Here is a 16,991-nt window from a genome sequence, read left to right as displayed (position 1 = left end):
GTAAAAGAGAGTAATTTTGTAAACAGAAATCAAAGCATCTCTCTGCCCTTCTGGCAGAAAATGCAGCATGTATTCTAGACACCCACTAATTCTAGGCTGAAGACCTGTAACAAAAGTGTATAGAAAATAGAGGTGTAAAAATGGACAAAATAATATAAACTGATTTATGAATAGAAATCTTTACAGTAAGACAAATTGATATTATATGAGAAGTAGTGATATTTCATTTGAGAAAGAAATTATTTTGAACTAAAGTGCTAAATTAATAAAATCCTCTCACAATGAACTTTTGGCTTATATTTTTATTTCTTAACAGTTATTCTATGGAGAGCATTATTAATATTTCTTCAAATAAGTGAGAGTATAAGAGCCACTATTTCCAGTCACTAAGTTTTCATGAATGTTGTTTTGGCAGAAAAACACCTGATTCTGATGAGAGAAGGAAATGACTCCACTGTGAAGGAATTCATCCTTCTGGGTTTCTCTGGATCTCATGAACTACAAATCTTCCTTTTCATCCTCTTTTTCTTTATGTACATCCTGACAATCACTGGAAATGTGGCCATCATAGCTTTAGTGCGAGCCAGACGACAACTCCACACACCCATGTACTTCTTCCTCTGCAATCTTGCCTTCCTGGAGATATGGTACACATCAGCTTGTATTCCCAAGACTTTAGCAATCCTTGTGTCCAAGAGCCACCAAACCATCACCTTCACAGGGTGCATCACACAGATGTACATTGTTTTCTCCTTGGGATGTACAGAATACTTCCTGCTTGCTGTCATGGCTTATGACCGCTATTTGGCCATATGCCACCCATTGCACTACCACACCATCATGTCCAAAATGTTGTCTGTCCAAATGGCATTGGGATCTTGGATATGTGGCTTTGCAGCGATTTCGGTACCAGCCTTCCTTATTACCCAATTGTCTTTCTGTGACTCCAATGTTATCAACCACTTCTTTTGTGACATTGTGCCTTGGATAGTCCTTTCCTGTACTGACACGTACACATTAGAAATGGCATGGTTCATACTTGCTGGTATTGTCATCATGGGCTCATGTGTGATAACTTTAATATCCTATGTTTATATCATCACCACAATATTAAAGATTGCATCTGCTGAAGGCCGTCAACGAGCCTTTTCCACCTGTTCCTCCCATCTCACAGTGGTGATAATATGGTATGGTTCCACCATTTTCCTACATATCACACCTGCCAAGCATCAGTCACTAGAATTGACCAAAACTGTCACTCTCCTGAATACTATTGTAACCCCTTTGTTAAATCCTTTCATTTACACACTCAGAAATACTGAGGTGCAAGAAGCTTTCAGGGCCACATTCAGATTCACAACTATGTTACAAATTAGCAGAAAAGACAGAGGCTGATGTTCTGTATATGTGTCATTTGCATGGTGCATGGGACATTTCCTGGCAGTGCACAGAATCATCTGTGCATTTGATGTAGGACTTCTGAATTGCTACAGTGTCCTTCCCTATTCTCACTGCTCTCTGTCACCACCATTCTTTATCATCCTCATCCATTTACTAAAGGTGGAAGTATTAAACAGAAGCTTAAATCTCTCAAATTCACATCAAGTGAATTTCATTTCAAAGGGACTAAAGTAGGCATAGGCAAACTCCAGCCCTCCAGATGTTTTGAGACTACAATTCCCATCATCCCTGACCACTGGTCCTGTTAGCTAGGGATGATGGGGATTGTAGTTCCAAAACATCTGGAGGTTCGGAGTTTGCCTATGCCTGAACAAAAGCATCCCTTTGACCCAATTCCAAATATCCGAGGAAAATAATTTTATATCTAACATTGTTTCAGAAATTGTTCTCAATACAGGGTTGTCCTTCCCCCTAAATAATGCTACATTCTCTGATTTCAACAGGTGTAGGAGAGCCCCAAGAATGTGCATTATGGCCCCAAGTGCAGTGAGCCCGAAATTGTTGGGGTTGGAGCATAGGAAGAAGTAATAAAGCCTACCACACTTCTGAGTGCAAGCACACCCAGTTCAAATAAAATGGAGGCTGATCTAAGGCAGGGTCAGATTTCACTCAGGTCCACTTCAAAAGTCCAGCCCCTTAGCTCGCCCATGATTGGTCAATTCACGGGCAAGTCCCGACAACCCCTGCAAATGATGGAGGAGATTACATTGTCCATTGGTTGTGTGGGAACAGGAAGTTTCCCTCCCGACTCCCCCATGACTGCACCAGTCCACAACTCTCATTGCCACTGGAACGGTAAATTGACTTTTCAGAAGAAGGCAAACATCTCAGACTCATACCATGTCCCTCTGTGGATCAATGAGGAGAAACTGAAAGAAACTAAAACAAAGCAGTAAACTTATCATTGCTTCTCCTTAATTGTGTTTAACATGAAGGTCAACAGAATATGAATAAACATTTAAATGGTTTAATATGCATTATGTACGGACGCTTCAAGCTTCATGTACATTTTTACTGAACTACTGTTGCTGCTACTATTTCCTTATCTCTCCATTGGTAATAGCACATACCCTCCAAATGCCCCAAAATTGCTGGGACTGCCACAGAAACAATTAAGCTATCACTGCCACAAAAAGTCCCAATTTAAGCTGCTCTTAAAGGGGCTTGCAGTTTTAGTGTAGCTGCAATTTTGTCCATGGCCCCTTTAATAGTAGCTTGGCTTCTCATCTTCTGTGCCGTCCATAAATATGTTATGCAGAGAGGAAGACAAGGGGGGGGGGTGAAACAAACATTGATGGTGGAGGGCATTTTTGAGTTATGGTGTTTTCAGAGCCTGCAGGACCCAGTAGGAGAGGAGGGGGAGGGGAGGGGAGGGGAGCACTTTCAAAATGTGAGTCTACCCTACTAGGAGGCTGGAAGTATCTTGGCTCTCTCCCCTTCCCTCTAGTGCCTTCAGACCAGGGGTTGCCAACTTTTTTTGAGCCAGTGGGCACATTGGAATTTTGAGGAGGTGCTATGGGAACCAGTCACAAAAGGACTATTGTGTGGTCATGGCACAACACAAAATGGCTGCCATGATTTCATGGCATAACATGAAATTGATGCCACAATTAAAAGAGCAGAAAAAGAGACAGGTATAGGCATGCATCCATCACCTTCCTCCATCAATTGTGGGGGAGGGGTGCATCTATATAAGTCACCACTGCAGTCATTCATGAAGAAAAGTTTTTTGCAGCTTCCCTTTCTTCAGAATGGGGTGGAGGGTGCATATTCATTCCTCATATCAAATGAAGCATGGGACTGCCTGAGAGGGTATGTTTAATAAAGGAAAAGTTGAACCAGTGCCAACAAGATCTGAACAGGAAGAGCTAATAATCTCTGATACACTATGTTTTTTTGAAAGGATATATATTTAGAACACTTGCAGGTGCCATACTGGGGGGGCACCCTGGTCTCTGTGGGTGCCATGTTGATGCATTCTTCAGAACATACCCTCATACTGCTGTGGTGATTCTACAATGGTGGCTTAGTTGAGAAACACCTCGCTACAAACTGAAACATAGTACATTGGGAAGAGGACCCAGTGGGGAGACCTAGATTCAAGCCATCACTCAGCCAACCTCTGGGTGTCTTTGGACCAGTTACAAAATGTGGTTCTTTAGTGCACATTTCTCCTTATATAAACCATTGTGCAAGCAATTTCCAATAACAGAATGCATTTTTGCATGTTGTCTCAACTAATCTATGCATTTTAAAGCACATTTCTCCCTATTATATGCTTTTTGAGAATTTTGTTGTTGTTGGAGACCTAGGGTACTGTAGCCAAGCCAAGGTCAGTCAGCAAATGAAGAAAAGAAAGCTAAATCCCACTGATTTCAATAAAGTGCCGCCTTTCAAAATATTGTTAAATGTGTTTTATCAGTTCAGTAGAGAGGCAAATGTATGGTAACTGGGAGAGAGGAGAAGGAAGGTGGAGGAGAGAGAAAGACACCTTGTTGCTATCATTAACCACATTCTAAGTGGATCTCCTAGCATTCCATAAACTTATTAACGTAATAGGACAGAGGTGGGATTTGTGACTAAGCAAAGCCATAAGAAGGAAATCTCTTAGGCTATGAGAAGTTAAAGCTCCAGGGTTCTACTCATTTAGGATTTCTTGTTTGACTCCTTTGAAAAATTGCATCCCTCACATCTGAGCTTCTCATCACCTTGAAAGAGGACAGATGTAGAAGTGCTTCAATAAGAACTTTAGAACCATCCAAGTATGGATTTCCTTCTTTTTTTACAGTTGCCGTTAGAAAGCATGGAGAATGGGCCATTGAAAGGTCTACCTTCTCCAGAACTATTGCAATCCAATAACTAGTTAAAATGAAGATGTGCAATGTAATCGTGTCTGTTCAAAAGTAGGCATTGCTGAATCCAATGGGTCTTACTCTCAGGTAAGTGTGTACAAGATTTAAGTCTCAGGGTTCTAGATACATTGAAGCAGCACATGCTCCAGCCAAATTTAGTAGGGTGCATTAACTCAATTTGAAGGCAGTTCACATTCACACTATACATTTAAAGCACTCTCCTGTCACTTTAACAGGGATGGCTTCCCCCAAAGAATCATTGGAGCTGTAGTTTGTTAAAGGTGCTGTGAGTTGCTGTGGGACCCCTCACAGAGCTACAGTTCCCAGCACCCTTAACAAATTACAATTCCTAAGATATTTTAGGAGATGTCATACCTGGCAATGTTTCGCAAATGTTATACAGTAAATGTATTGTGTGGATGTGACCATAAATTTGGCTGAAACAGACCAATGATTTTTTTAAAAAAATATATATTCAGAGTTGTGTTATAAGGATATGAAGAGATATTACAGAAACTGACAACCTGATTATGCATGTGTTATTGTTTCCAAATCCAGTTTCATTGGAACTTGATAGCCTCAGCTTCTTTTTCTTCCTCCTCCACTAGCTGTCTGCATTTGAACAGGTCAGTGACAGCAGTGAGGTCATCATTTTTATTTCATGTAGGTATCACATACTTTTAAGTGTAACCTTATATTACATAGAGGTCAATTGGGAAATTCCTATTTGTCATGGTATTTGACTGTATTCCAAATTAGCATTTGACTGTATTCCAAATTGGAGTATTTTGGTAACATTTATTACCTTTTTAGAAGGTTATGGTTTAGCTCTCAATCTTGAAAACCATAGAGAATAGCTTGAATTGGTTTTATTATTAATTGAAGGTATATACCGTAAATTGAAAGTCAGATATCACTCTCCGGATGCTAGACTCACAATCACATTTCAACTAGAATAAAACCTGAAGTGTATTTTGACAGTCCTGTACTATGTATGGCATCCAATGCTGTCTTCCCAGCTCCACAACAGAAATTAGTGTTTGCAATGCAAGTTCAGGTTTCTCTTCCCCTTCCTCCAGCTTCTCATGCACATTCCAAAATCTGGTCCTGAAGGTCCCCCAACCTTCCAGAGCAGATTTTTTGAGGCTGCAGTGAGGAGGGAAGAAATTTTAATCTCAGACCAGGAAATGGACCTTCAGCACACAATCAAAATTACAAGCCACTAGTAAATGCAAGTAAGATGTTCAAAATGAGCAACAGATGCTCTCCTGAACTGAAGAACAATAGCAAAGGCTGAATAAATCTATGCACACATTTTTAAAAGTCATTGAAATTGAAATTGTGAATAATCACATGAGTAAGAATCTTGTGACTATTTTATTAGCTGCTGATCTACTTTTCATCTGATTTGCCCCGTTACTGATTTCAGACTTTCCAGATTGTTTTTTCAGACTATGCCATAATTACTAGTATAAGTGGATTTATTGATATGACTGATGTCACTTTGTATGAATCAATTTCACTGACTGTCGTCCCCCCCAAGAATTGTGCTTAGCATGCTCTGTTTTTATTAACAGCGGAAGCAGCAATTAACTTACAGAAGAATGTGGAACCAAACCTCACATGTAGAATTCATAATTATGGGTTTCCCTGAACTTCCACAGCACCAGTTATATTTATTTGCATTTTTCAGCACTATCTACCTTCTAACTCTTCTGGAAAATGTCCTCCTCATCGTGACCATTTCACTAAACAACCACCTTCATACTCCCATGTACTTCTTCCTAGGAAATCTCTCTCTTTTGGAAATATTCTATGTCTCAGTAACAATGCCCAAATTGTTATCAAATCTATTGTTGGGTGAGAAGACAATTACTTTGGAGGGCTGCATCACTCAGCTGTATTTTTTCTTATCTTTGGCTTCTTCTGAATGCTTTCTCTTGGCAACTATGGCCTATGACAGGTATTTGGCCATTTGCTACCCATTACATTATGCAACACTCATGAATCACAGAGTATTCACTGTCTTGAGTCTGGTTTCCTGGTTAGGTGGCTTCCTGGCTTCCTTTCCATCAGTGTTGATGATCTCCAACTTGCAGTTTTGCAGGAAAAATACAATCAGACACTTTTTCTGTGACCTCTCACCTTTGTTGAGGTTGTCATGCACCGACACTTCATCCATTGAGATGTTGGATTTTGTGGCAGCTTTAGCAGTCCTCATGACTTCACTGGCAGTCACTGGAACATCTTACGTATGCATCTTTTGCACAGTTGCAAAAATCCCCTCCGTCAAAGGGAAGCGGAAAGCTTTTTCTACCTGTGTCTCACACCTGGCAGTTGTTTCTATGTTCTATGCCACCACCATATTCATGTATGCACGACCCAAGGCCATCGGAACCTTTGATCTCAACAAGCTGGTGTCCATCCTCTACACAGTGGTGGCTCCTTTTCTCAATCCAATCATCTACAGCCTTAGAAACAGGGAAGTGAGGAAGACCTTAAGGAGAGCTTTACATAACTCAGCCATGTTATCAAAATGTTTTCAAACTGAGAAGCTAAAGCCATCACAAAACTAAAAATTACCAAATTCAGATACCTTCTCTATTCACCATCAAGCATCACGTGATAACTTGTGCAATGATAAAATATATTGGAAACTACCAAAACATTAAGAGGTTCTGATATGTGGCCTCTATGATTTCAGGGTGGGTTTCAGAAAATTACATTTCATCTAAGTTTTAATTTATATATTTTTAACTGTTGCTATATCTGTATTGTTCCTGTTATACCTAATTGCAAATTCAAATGTATCCCTATCGTGTTTTATGACTTCCTTGATATTGTATGTGGGCTGGAACTGGTCTGTGACCAAAATAATAAAATTCATTCATACATTTCATCAGGTTTTCCAACATACACTAAATCAGTTTATACAGTCTGATTTTGCCAATACTTCTTCCCATTTGTTGATTCCAAAATAAAGCCATACCAAGCTGTCTAGAAGTTTCTGATTGCCAGGAGTTTTTTCTAAATAAAATGTAGAACTGCACAGCGAGATGTGATCTGAATTCACATGGATAATGTACATTGTTGCAACCCTCCTGAAAATCACATGTCTTCTGGTGTGGATAAGTGTTCCCACGTCACATCTTGGAAAGGCAAGAACATTCATTTATCTAACAGGAGATTTTGGATATACTGATAAAATATAGACCGGAACTATGTCAGACATGGAATGGATCCTTAAGGATCTCATGAAAGAAGTCAGTGAATTCATGCTGTCGCAAACTGTATGTAAATGAATTGCTTCCAGGAACCTAGGCTGCAATCTAGGTCAACTCTTCTAACTTGAAATCTGTCCATGTGAAAGCACCATTACACCTTGATTCAAAACACATTACAGTGGTAACTCGGGTTAAATACTTAATTTGTTCCGGAGCTCTGTTCTTAACCTGAAACTGTTCTTAACCTGAAGCACCACTTTAGCTAACGGGGCCTCCTACTGCTGCCGCGCCGCCGGAGCACGATTTCTGTTCTCATCCTGAAGCAAAGTTCTTAACCCGAGGTACTATTTCTGGGTTAGCGGAGTCTGTAACCTGAAGCGTATGTAACCTGAAGTGTATGTAACCCGAGGTACCACTGTACTTGGAAGCATGTCTCACATTTATTTTTAATAAGCTGACAGATTCTGGTGCTAGTTTTCAGCAGTACAGCCCAATAGGTAGAGATAGCAGAAAAATTATAAGCTATGCCACAGGTTACTGTTTCACAAGTTCTTTCATGGAAAATGCCATCAGCACTGGTGTGCTAAAAAGACATATTCAAGCATTACAAAAGCCTAACCACAACAGTCCCCCTCCCTTCATCCTGATATTGCCACATTTAGTGGTGAGGTCTCAAGTGAGCTTATAAATATGCTCATCTGAATATGTGTATAACCCTCCTTTTAATCAGTGGTCCAAACACATGCAAAATCCCAAAACTGTGAAGCGCTTCAACTTGCCACTAAAAATGACAATGTGAGGGGTGGAGGGGCTGGGCCTGTCAGACATATCTCCTCCACACATTGAATTTTGTAATGCCTTAAGAGTGATCAAAACTGGGAAGTCTGAGATTCAAATCATCATTCTGTCATGAAGCTCTCAAGGAAGACTTGGGCCAGTCACTATCTTTCAACTCAGCCTACCTTACAACTAGATATCTTCCAGATGGTATTGGATTGTAACTCCCAACAGACCCTGCTAACATGGACAATGCTCAGGGACAATGGGAATAATAGCCCAGTGACACTTAATAAAGCATCATAGTAAAGGACAGGTGGCCATACACTCACCAAAATAGCCTTGTATGCTAAATGGGGAGGCCTCATGGGCCTAATTAAACCAATAGGTTGTAGGCTCCCCACTACTGGTGTACAGGATTGCACTGAAGAGAATTAAAATGAAAATGGGCTGTGTCTGTTCACATGGCCTGGTGGTGCACCTATCAGCACCTCCATCCATGATAAGCCCTTAATGTAATTTGGTAAGAGCAGAATCCAGTCTCATTACCATTGAACACATACCCTCCAACATTTTTCCAATGAAAATAGGGACGTCCCATTCCATAATGATAATTTTACTATTTACATCCCACACATCTTATTGGGTTGTGCCAGCACTCTGGAAAGTTTACAACATATAAAACACAATAGAATATCAAACATTTTAATAAAATCTTCCCTACACAGGATTGCCTCCAGATGGCTTGAGGCTTGGATAACTCCATACCCTCCAACATTTCTCCAATGAAAATAGGGACGTACTAAGAAAAAGCAGGACATTCCAGGATCAAATCAGAAACTGGGACGGCTTCTCTAAATCTTTGAAAAGAGGGCAGGGGTTTTTGGTAGACGTTTTACATCACATTTATCTGATCCACATTATGTTTTGATCCACTCATTTGTTTTTGTTCCACCCATATGTTTAATGGTTTTAGTATATACAGTGCAACCATTATCCAAGATAAATTAGGGAGTGGTTTGTGAAATACCCTTCTATTAATTGTCATATATGTCCATAGTGTACCTTGGATTCAAACACCAGCTTCTAGCATCACACCCAAACAAAAACCAGGAAATCAAATTGATTTGGGTCTTAAATAGAGACTGATCATTGCAGGAATGTTACATCATCTGTTTTCATAAGATACTGACCAGGAAATAAAACAACTATTGAAGACACAACCTAAGTTTTGTGATCTTTAAGGAGATTCAGTAGCTGCAGGACTGTGATTCTAATCCAACAGTGAATAAATGATACTGATATGCTACATTCTGCTTCAAAGAGCAGAAACTAGACCAACCTGTTTGACCACAAATACAAAAGCTAGACCAGTAGTTATGTGGGCTTTTGCCTGCTGAATGAAGTACATTGACAGGATGACTGCCAAATGAGGTGACAAATGGAGATAAGTTTAATGCATTTGATAATGGAATAAAACGGGGATCTGTCAATCCCCTCCCATATCCTCCTTCAGCGAGCTTTGTTTTGATAAGCATGGAGACATTTTTTATTCCGAAACCAACTTTTTTCCTTATAAAAAAAGGTCATTTTTATTCCTGTACTGCTATTGATCCAATGTTGCTATATAGAATTTTAATGGTAGGGTTTTGTGTTTTTCTTAATTGTCAGTTGTTTTAAGGACTGTTATTCTTATGTTTCACAAGCTGTTGAGTCTAATGTATTACTTAACAATATCTAATTAATAATGACTAACATTTTTCTTTCTTTCTTCCTTGACAAAGAAAAAAGAAAAACCTTTTCCATTTACTGTCCTCGTATTTATCTTGCTATCTGTGAAGAAAAAACCTGCAACAATTCCTCTCCCACCTTTCCTCCATCTGGTTATACTACTCTCACATAGCAACGTCAGAATTTCTAAGCTTACATCTTGCTTAGTGTGTCTGAACAGATTTATGTTCACCTGTTTGCATATTCATTTGCGTGTCAAGGTCCCCAGGGCCACCCCAATAACTCACACATCACACAGAATTTTTTGTTTAAGGTTTTTGGCATAATTTTGGCCACAACTTTATTAAAATACAAAAATGTGAGTGGTTGCGACTATCTGCCCCCACCATGGGGGACAGACTGACATTCTGAATGATGTGAAAGTCAGAAAAGGGGAATACACTTGGGGGTAGCGACGGAGCAGGGAACCTGCCCTCAGCCCTCCCCAAATGCAACCAGGAGCTCATTGCTATGGGCCGAGCCCCCTTGACAGAGTGGACAAGCAATAGTTAGCCCCCGATTCCTTTAACGGAATCCCTTGCAGCAGCAGCATTAGAGGGGCAGGCACAGCCAATCCATGCCCCTCAACCAACCAAACCATAAAACAATGCCTAACCACAACCTTACAAGGTGTGACAATTTGCTACGCAGTAGGCAAAAACCAAATGGCCCCAGCCAATCAGCCAGATGGACAAAATTCCTACCAGGCCCCTGCCCCAAGAGCAGACAACCCCATGACAGGCATAGCAAGGTCAAAGCGAACAACCCTAATTCTAGGGAGGGGGGGCGGGCAATCCGATGCACGGGAGAAAAGAGGAAGCCCTAGCCTCGTGCAAGGAGTTTTAGCATTTCTGGCTGTCAACAAATGGCAACATTAACTTCTTCCCAACAACAAGGGAAGCCCCAATCACATCAGTAGCCAACGATCAATTAGCCCACCCCCAACTTTGGAGTGTCCTGGCAGCCCTCACTGCAACACGTGCTCTCCATGAAGGAGAACATGCTATACTGTGCATATTTTTCATTAGACATCAGTTTTGCAAGATTCAGCTCTGGTCAAAAATCTCTGTGTCTACATTAAGAAAATAATAATAATCTGCATCAAAAATGTATACCATACTCCTAGGATATAGGAGGAACTTTGCTCTTACTTTCACATCAATGAGCAGTTCAGTTGGAGGCAAGTCACATTGACTGGATGTCCTACCGTGAGTGCTAGCACAGTCTTATTATGTGTGTTTACTGAGAAGTATGTTTGTGTGTGTTTAGTGGAGACTACACTCTAGTGAGTTTGTTTAGGGTTGCAGCCTTAGGCTATGCTGTTGTTCTGGCTATATTATTGTTTTCAATGCTGAATATACTTCTTCCCCCCCCCCCCCAAAAAAAAGAAAAAATGACCCCTGAATTTTTGAATTTCATTGATATTGATGCTGCATTTTATGTTGTATTTTATGCTGTTTTATGCTGTTTTTAAGTAGCATTTTAATCAATGTTTTATATTTGCTGTTAGCCGCCCTGAGCCTGGTTTTTAAACTGGGAAGGATGGGGTATACCGGTAAATAAAAATTAAAAATAAAATAAAATAGATGCAATGTCCAAGAGCATTATTCTTCTGATGTCTGGCTAACTTAAGTGCCAGCACTTCAAAGCACATATCTGGTTTTTCAAACTGAGATGGACTGCAAAAAAATAATCTCTAGACTGAAAGAGCACCTCAGTCTAGCCATATTTCCTACAAAAAAAAGCCGTAAACAGTGTCAACCTATAAAATCATTACACTTTGTTTCATTACACAGTGTGCCTTTAATTGCAACTTCTTTCTAAAAATGAAACTTGTGCAATTAATCACCCAAGGGCAGCTACCTAGAAGTTAATGAGATGTATCTCCCCAGATGATTTTTCTTGTAAATTCCTTGTTCCCTAATAATACTTCTGAGAATTTTGACTCTGGGCAGCAATGATTGGGTCCACAGTGACTAATTCAGCTTCAAGCCCAGTGGACCAGAAATGCTGAGATTTTGATTAATCTCCTGAGATACTAAAGCAACATACAATGTGACATTTCTGTAACTCTAATGGGGCCCACAGGAAGCTGTTAGCAAAGAAACTTTTTTTCCCTAAGACAAAATGCATCTCTAAGCAGGGATGCTGCTTTAAAAAAAATATCCTAGCACTGACAAACATTAGACAAAAAAAGGATATCGGTTTTGTGTGAAATATGCTTCTCTCTGTGTCCGGCAATGGACATACACATGCGGTGAATTTCTGCTTTTCTACAAGGACACTATGTCATCATTTAAAATGTAATCAGGCATCTCAGCACTCAAAGGAATGGCACTCTGAGTCACAGTGATTACATCTCTGCTTCCTGTCACATGGCCAAAACAAACCTCTTCTGCATGGCTGAAATTTACACAAATTAACACACTATGTCAGTGTTGCTGTGCGCATTTCAGTGGTAAAATAAAAGATAGTTTGTGTTCTGCTTCTCTACCTCCAACCCAGAGCAGCCAGCAATATTTGACCATAAAGTTATTTTTTAATTAAATTTATATACCCCCCCTCACTTTGCATGGAGGTTCACAGTATAAAAACACAAAATTAACAACAACAACCCCCCGACACACACAGTCATATTTTAAATGCCATAGATGGTTTAATCAGTCAAAGGCCTGGTAAAAGAGGAATGGTTTTGCCTGGCACCCAAAGATATGTAATGAAGGTGTCAGATGAGCCTCCCTTGGGAGAGCATTCCACAAACAAGGAGCCACACCCTCTGGACCTCGTGGAGGGGACACAGGAAGAAGGGCCCCAGAATATTATTGCAGGAGAGGCAGTCCTTCAGGTACTGTGGTCCTGAGAGACTGAAGGCTTTATAGGTCAAAAGCGGTGATTTAATTTGGCCCCATAAACTAATTGGCAGCCACTACAGTCAGGCCATGATTGATGCAATATGTTCAAAATGTTGTGCCCCAGCAAGCAACCTGGCAGCTTAATTCTGCACCAGCTGAAGTTTCTGGACCATCTTCAGAAGCAGCTCCAAATATAATGAGTTGCAGCAATCTAACCTAGAGGTTACCAAAGCATAGACAACAGAAGTTAGGCTATCCCTGTCCAGATAGGGGTGCAATTTGGCTGAAGCTGATGGAAGGCACTCTGTGCCAGTGAGACCACCTGAGCTTCAAGCGACATTCAATGGATCCATAAGTACCTCCAAGCTGCATACCCAGGCCTTCAGAGGGAGTGTAACCCCACCAAGAGCAGACAACACTCCATCAATTTGTTGAGGGAACCTTGCACTAAGCTACTGCTGGATTCAGAGGAGTAGTGGAAAGAGCCAGCTAGGGAGCCTCCAAAGAAATCCAAAAGAGAAGAAGGCGTAGAGCCAGGAGATTGGTGGAGAGATGACAATGAGTAGTCATAGGGACAAGAGGGAGCAGACTGGGGAGAAGGAGGTATCAGAAACTGAAGAGGTAATAGTGTTGTGAGCAGGAAGAGGCTGTGGCAGAGAGCAGTTCAGAATCAGAGGCTGAAGAGGAGGGGGGGACACAAGAGGCAGGCTGCTGAAGAAGTCAGGGGGTCTCTACCAGCTGCTGTGGCCTCCCCCCTGGTCTCCCAGAACCCACAAAGGTATGAAGACGGTGGAGCAGAAACATACAGATTGGGAAGGCCCCAGGAGAGGAGGAGACTTAGAGAACTGTAGGAAGGCAGGAACTTTTGGTCCTGGCAACTGCCTCATTGGGGTAGGATCTACTGAGAAGAATTGTGCTCTATATGCCTGAGCTGTTTTGTTTCTTTGAATAAATAGTTAACTTCACTGACACCTTGTGAGTTGTTGCTGACCTGTTCCTGACATATGCCCTGATATGACAGGCTTTCTGTGTTCCTATGTGTCCATCTATATGGGAAAACAAACATAGTCCTGCTTCATAGTCTTGATGTTAAGTGTGTAACAATTTACAGTGGTACCTCTGGTTACGAACAGAAACCGTTCCGGAGGTCCGTTCGTAACCGGAAACCACTCGTAACATGAGGCACCATTAGTGAAAGTGCACCTCCCACTGCGCACTGGCCTCCAGCACAAGATTTCCGCTCACATCCCAGGGCAAAGTTTGCAACTGGGAGCGGCTACTTCCAGGTTACCGGAGCTCGTAACCTGCAGCGTGCGCAACCAGGGGCATTCGCAACCAGAGGTACCACTGTTTGGCTATGCCTTCATATGTACAGCTGTGCACTCAATGTCTCCATTGTTATTGATAATCATACTCTTTCCATGAAGATGGGGAAGGGGGTGACTACTTAGGACATCACGGTCCCTGAGTTAATGAACATGGGGACAGTAACACCCCAAATAGGATTCGAAAGTTAGCATCAAATGTGGGAGTTCTTCCTGCAGCAGCTGGCCTTCCCCACTCCTTCATGTAAACATCTCTGCTCGCTCTATCCTCCTGACTGTGAAACTGTGCGTTAGAATTTTTTTTTCATGTGATAAAGCTTTTTAGGTAATTTACTTGAGTAAGAAACTGCAGCTAGCAGAGGAGTTTTTAAAATAATAATTAAGTAGCAACTAGTTAACAAGACTTGATTAAAAAATATTTATGATTTTGGGCTAGTTGAGCCAGAGGCTAGGCAAATGTACACATTATTGGTAAATAAAAAAATACCTCCCTGCTTCAACAAGTAGCTGATGAATTCGATTTTACAGTCATACTGTATTAATTAATTGAAAGCTACGTGTAAATTCCCTTCTGAGGGCTGTAAACTGGCTGGAAGCCTAGAATGTTCCCATTCCACTCATGAAATAAAAGGTAAGTTTAGAAACAAAGTTATGTGCAATGGTAATAGGCCCTACTGGGAGCTATTAGTGGAAACAATGTTGGGGAAAGCTTAGCTCCAAGTCGGGATCCCATTGAGGGTGATTAAAAAGGAAAAGCAGCTTGATGAAATTAACTTGAATGAGCAAGACCAGAAAAGAAAAGGAAAACAGTTACCACCAAAGCGTATTTAGGAGGCAAAGCTGGGCAGGCTAGATGTCAGGTCACTTAATTGTCTCTCCTGAGGACAGCAAAGCAACTGTTGATAAATTCCTTTAGACTTCTAGAGAGTGAAGGAATGTTTGCATTAACATTGCATTGAGCAATGGAGCTTGAGCAAAGAGAGGAGCATCTCCCCAGCAGGAAAGGCCTTTCTACTTTTAGCATGATTCATTTCTGTCTAGGCTGCTGCAGAAGTGTCAACATACTAGAATATTATACAAAGTCACTGTGGATTCTGTAATGTTCCTGTATTCAAGCTAATTTGGTGGAAGGGAGCACAAAGCAAGCAAGCAGCATTTCAAGCAGGCAGTCTCTTGAACCAAAAAGGATGCTGAAAAACACAATTTTATGTAGGTACCTAGTTTAAATTCATATTCTACCCTTCATCCTAAGGCAGGGGTAGCCAGCATGGTGCCTACAGGAACTACAGGTACTTACATTCCTATAGTTGACTCCTTCATAGACCTCAATGTCTCCATTTCCCCACTGAAAATAGGTTTGTAGTCAATAAACTAGATTGTGGAGGAAGGGTGCCTGGTTGGCAGGGCTGAGGGAGTTGTTCCATCTTGCAAATGTTCCCATTGGCCCCAAAAGGTTGGTGGGTTACAGCATATATACAGTAGATAGCTACAGTAGATAGCTACAGTAGTAGCTACAGTAGTAGCTACAGTAGATAGATACAGTAGATATATACAGTAGATAGTAGTACTATATACAGTACTATATACAGTAGCTAGCTGCCAAAACAAATGGACAAAATGTTTCAGCTTCTGCCTTCTTCAACGCCACAGCTGGGGTCCAGACCTACACTGTTCAATAAGGAGGGGGATACAAATCAGTAGGGAATTCCAAATCATTGGACTCACAATACTAAATGCATGATTCCTGGTAGATATGAGCCATGAGCCATGGGGGACCACTAACAGCAACTCTCCCCAAGGCCTTGTACTGAGAGTATGCAATCCCACATTCCAAGTTCCAGGCCTCAGAAACAAGGATAATACACCAAGTTTCATAGCTAATAAACTGATACACTAATTGTACCAGTATGTGTGTATGGTCTGGCAACACCCTAGAAACACTAGCTTTCTCCAGCGAATCATGGAAACTTTAGTTCCCACCTCACAGTGCTATAATTCTCAGCATATTTAGCAAACTACAATTTCTTGGCTTTTTTGGCAGAAATTCATCTTTCCATGGGTGGGTGTGGCAGTTTCCTCTGAGATCTAGAACACAGAGTGCTTGGCATAAAAACTGAAAGGAGAGGTTAAGGTAACTAAGCTATCTCTTGCGCCATGCAGTATAAGTAGGAGTGGAAATTAAGTTAGGCATTGGTCAACCCTTGCCAGGATTGGGAAGCTGTGCCCCTCCAGGTGTTGTTGGACTACAAACCCCATCACCCCTAACTTTTGGGCATGCTGACTGAGGCTGAAGGGAGTTTCAGCCCAGCAATATCTGGAGACCAGAGCTTCCCTATCCCAGACACGGAGGCATCTTCAGTGTGAAGTAATAGCTTCCCAATCTACCCCTGACTACCAGCTGCCTGAAGGGAACATCCCTTTGGCCATGGGTGCTTCCCCCCTCTTTTATAATGCGAAAGCTGACCCCCCCCCAAACAAACCTCTTTCAAATCAAGATCAGAGACAGGCAGGCTAGAAATAGGTATGTTTTTCTTTCATGTGTCAGACTGATTTTCAGACAGTTTTAAAGCACTGGCAAATTTAGGAATGAAACTGAGACTGTGTCCTCATGCAGTTTTTGATTAAGCATGTTCTCCTTCACGGAGAGCACGTGTTGCGGTGGGGTCTAACAGGACACCCCCTCTTGGTTACTGGGCTGGACCATTTGGATGGCCATGACTGTGATTGGGC

General features: G+C 41.3%; 2 protein-coding genes across 2 annotated transcripts; both read left to right on the top strand.

Moving 5' to 3' along the window:
• The first annotated feature begins 432 nt into the window (after positions 1 to 432).
• On the top strand, positions 433 to 1,395 carry LOC114582975 (olfactory receptor 6F1-like). The gene has a single exon (XM_028704323.2). The coding sequence runs from the start codon at positions 433 to 435 to the stop codon at positions 1,393 to 1,395; it is 963 nt and encodes a 320-aa protein (XP_028560156.2).
• Positions 1,396 to 5,917: 4,522 nt separating this feature from the next.
• LOC114582976 (olfactory receptor 6A2-like) lies at positions 5,918 to 6,889 on the top strand. Its single transcript, XM_028704326.2, has one exon. The coding sequence runs from the start codon at positions 5,918 to 5,920 to the stop codon at positions 6,887 to 6,889; it is 972 nt and encodes a 323-aa protein (XP_028560159.2).
• The last annotated feature ends 10,102 nt before the right edge of the window (positions 6,890 to 16,991 follow it).

Source organism: Podarcis muralis, chromosome 13, assembly GCF_964188315.1.
Source record: "Podarcis muralis chromosome 13, rPodMur119.hap1.1, whole genome shotgun sequence".
In the NCBI taxonomy this organism is placed as follows: Eukaryota; Metazoa; Chordata; class Lepidosauria; order Squamata; family Lacertidae; genus Podarcis; species Podarcis muralis.
This window is presented reverse-complemented; position numbering and strand designations above follow the sequence as displayed.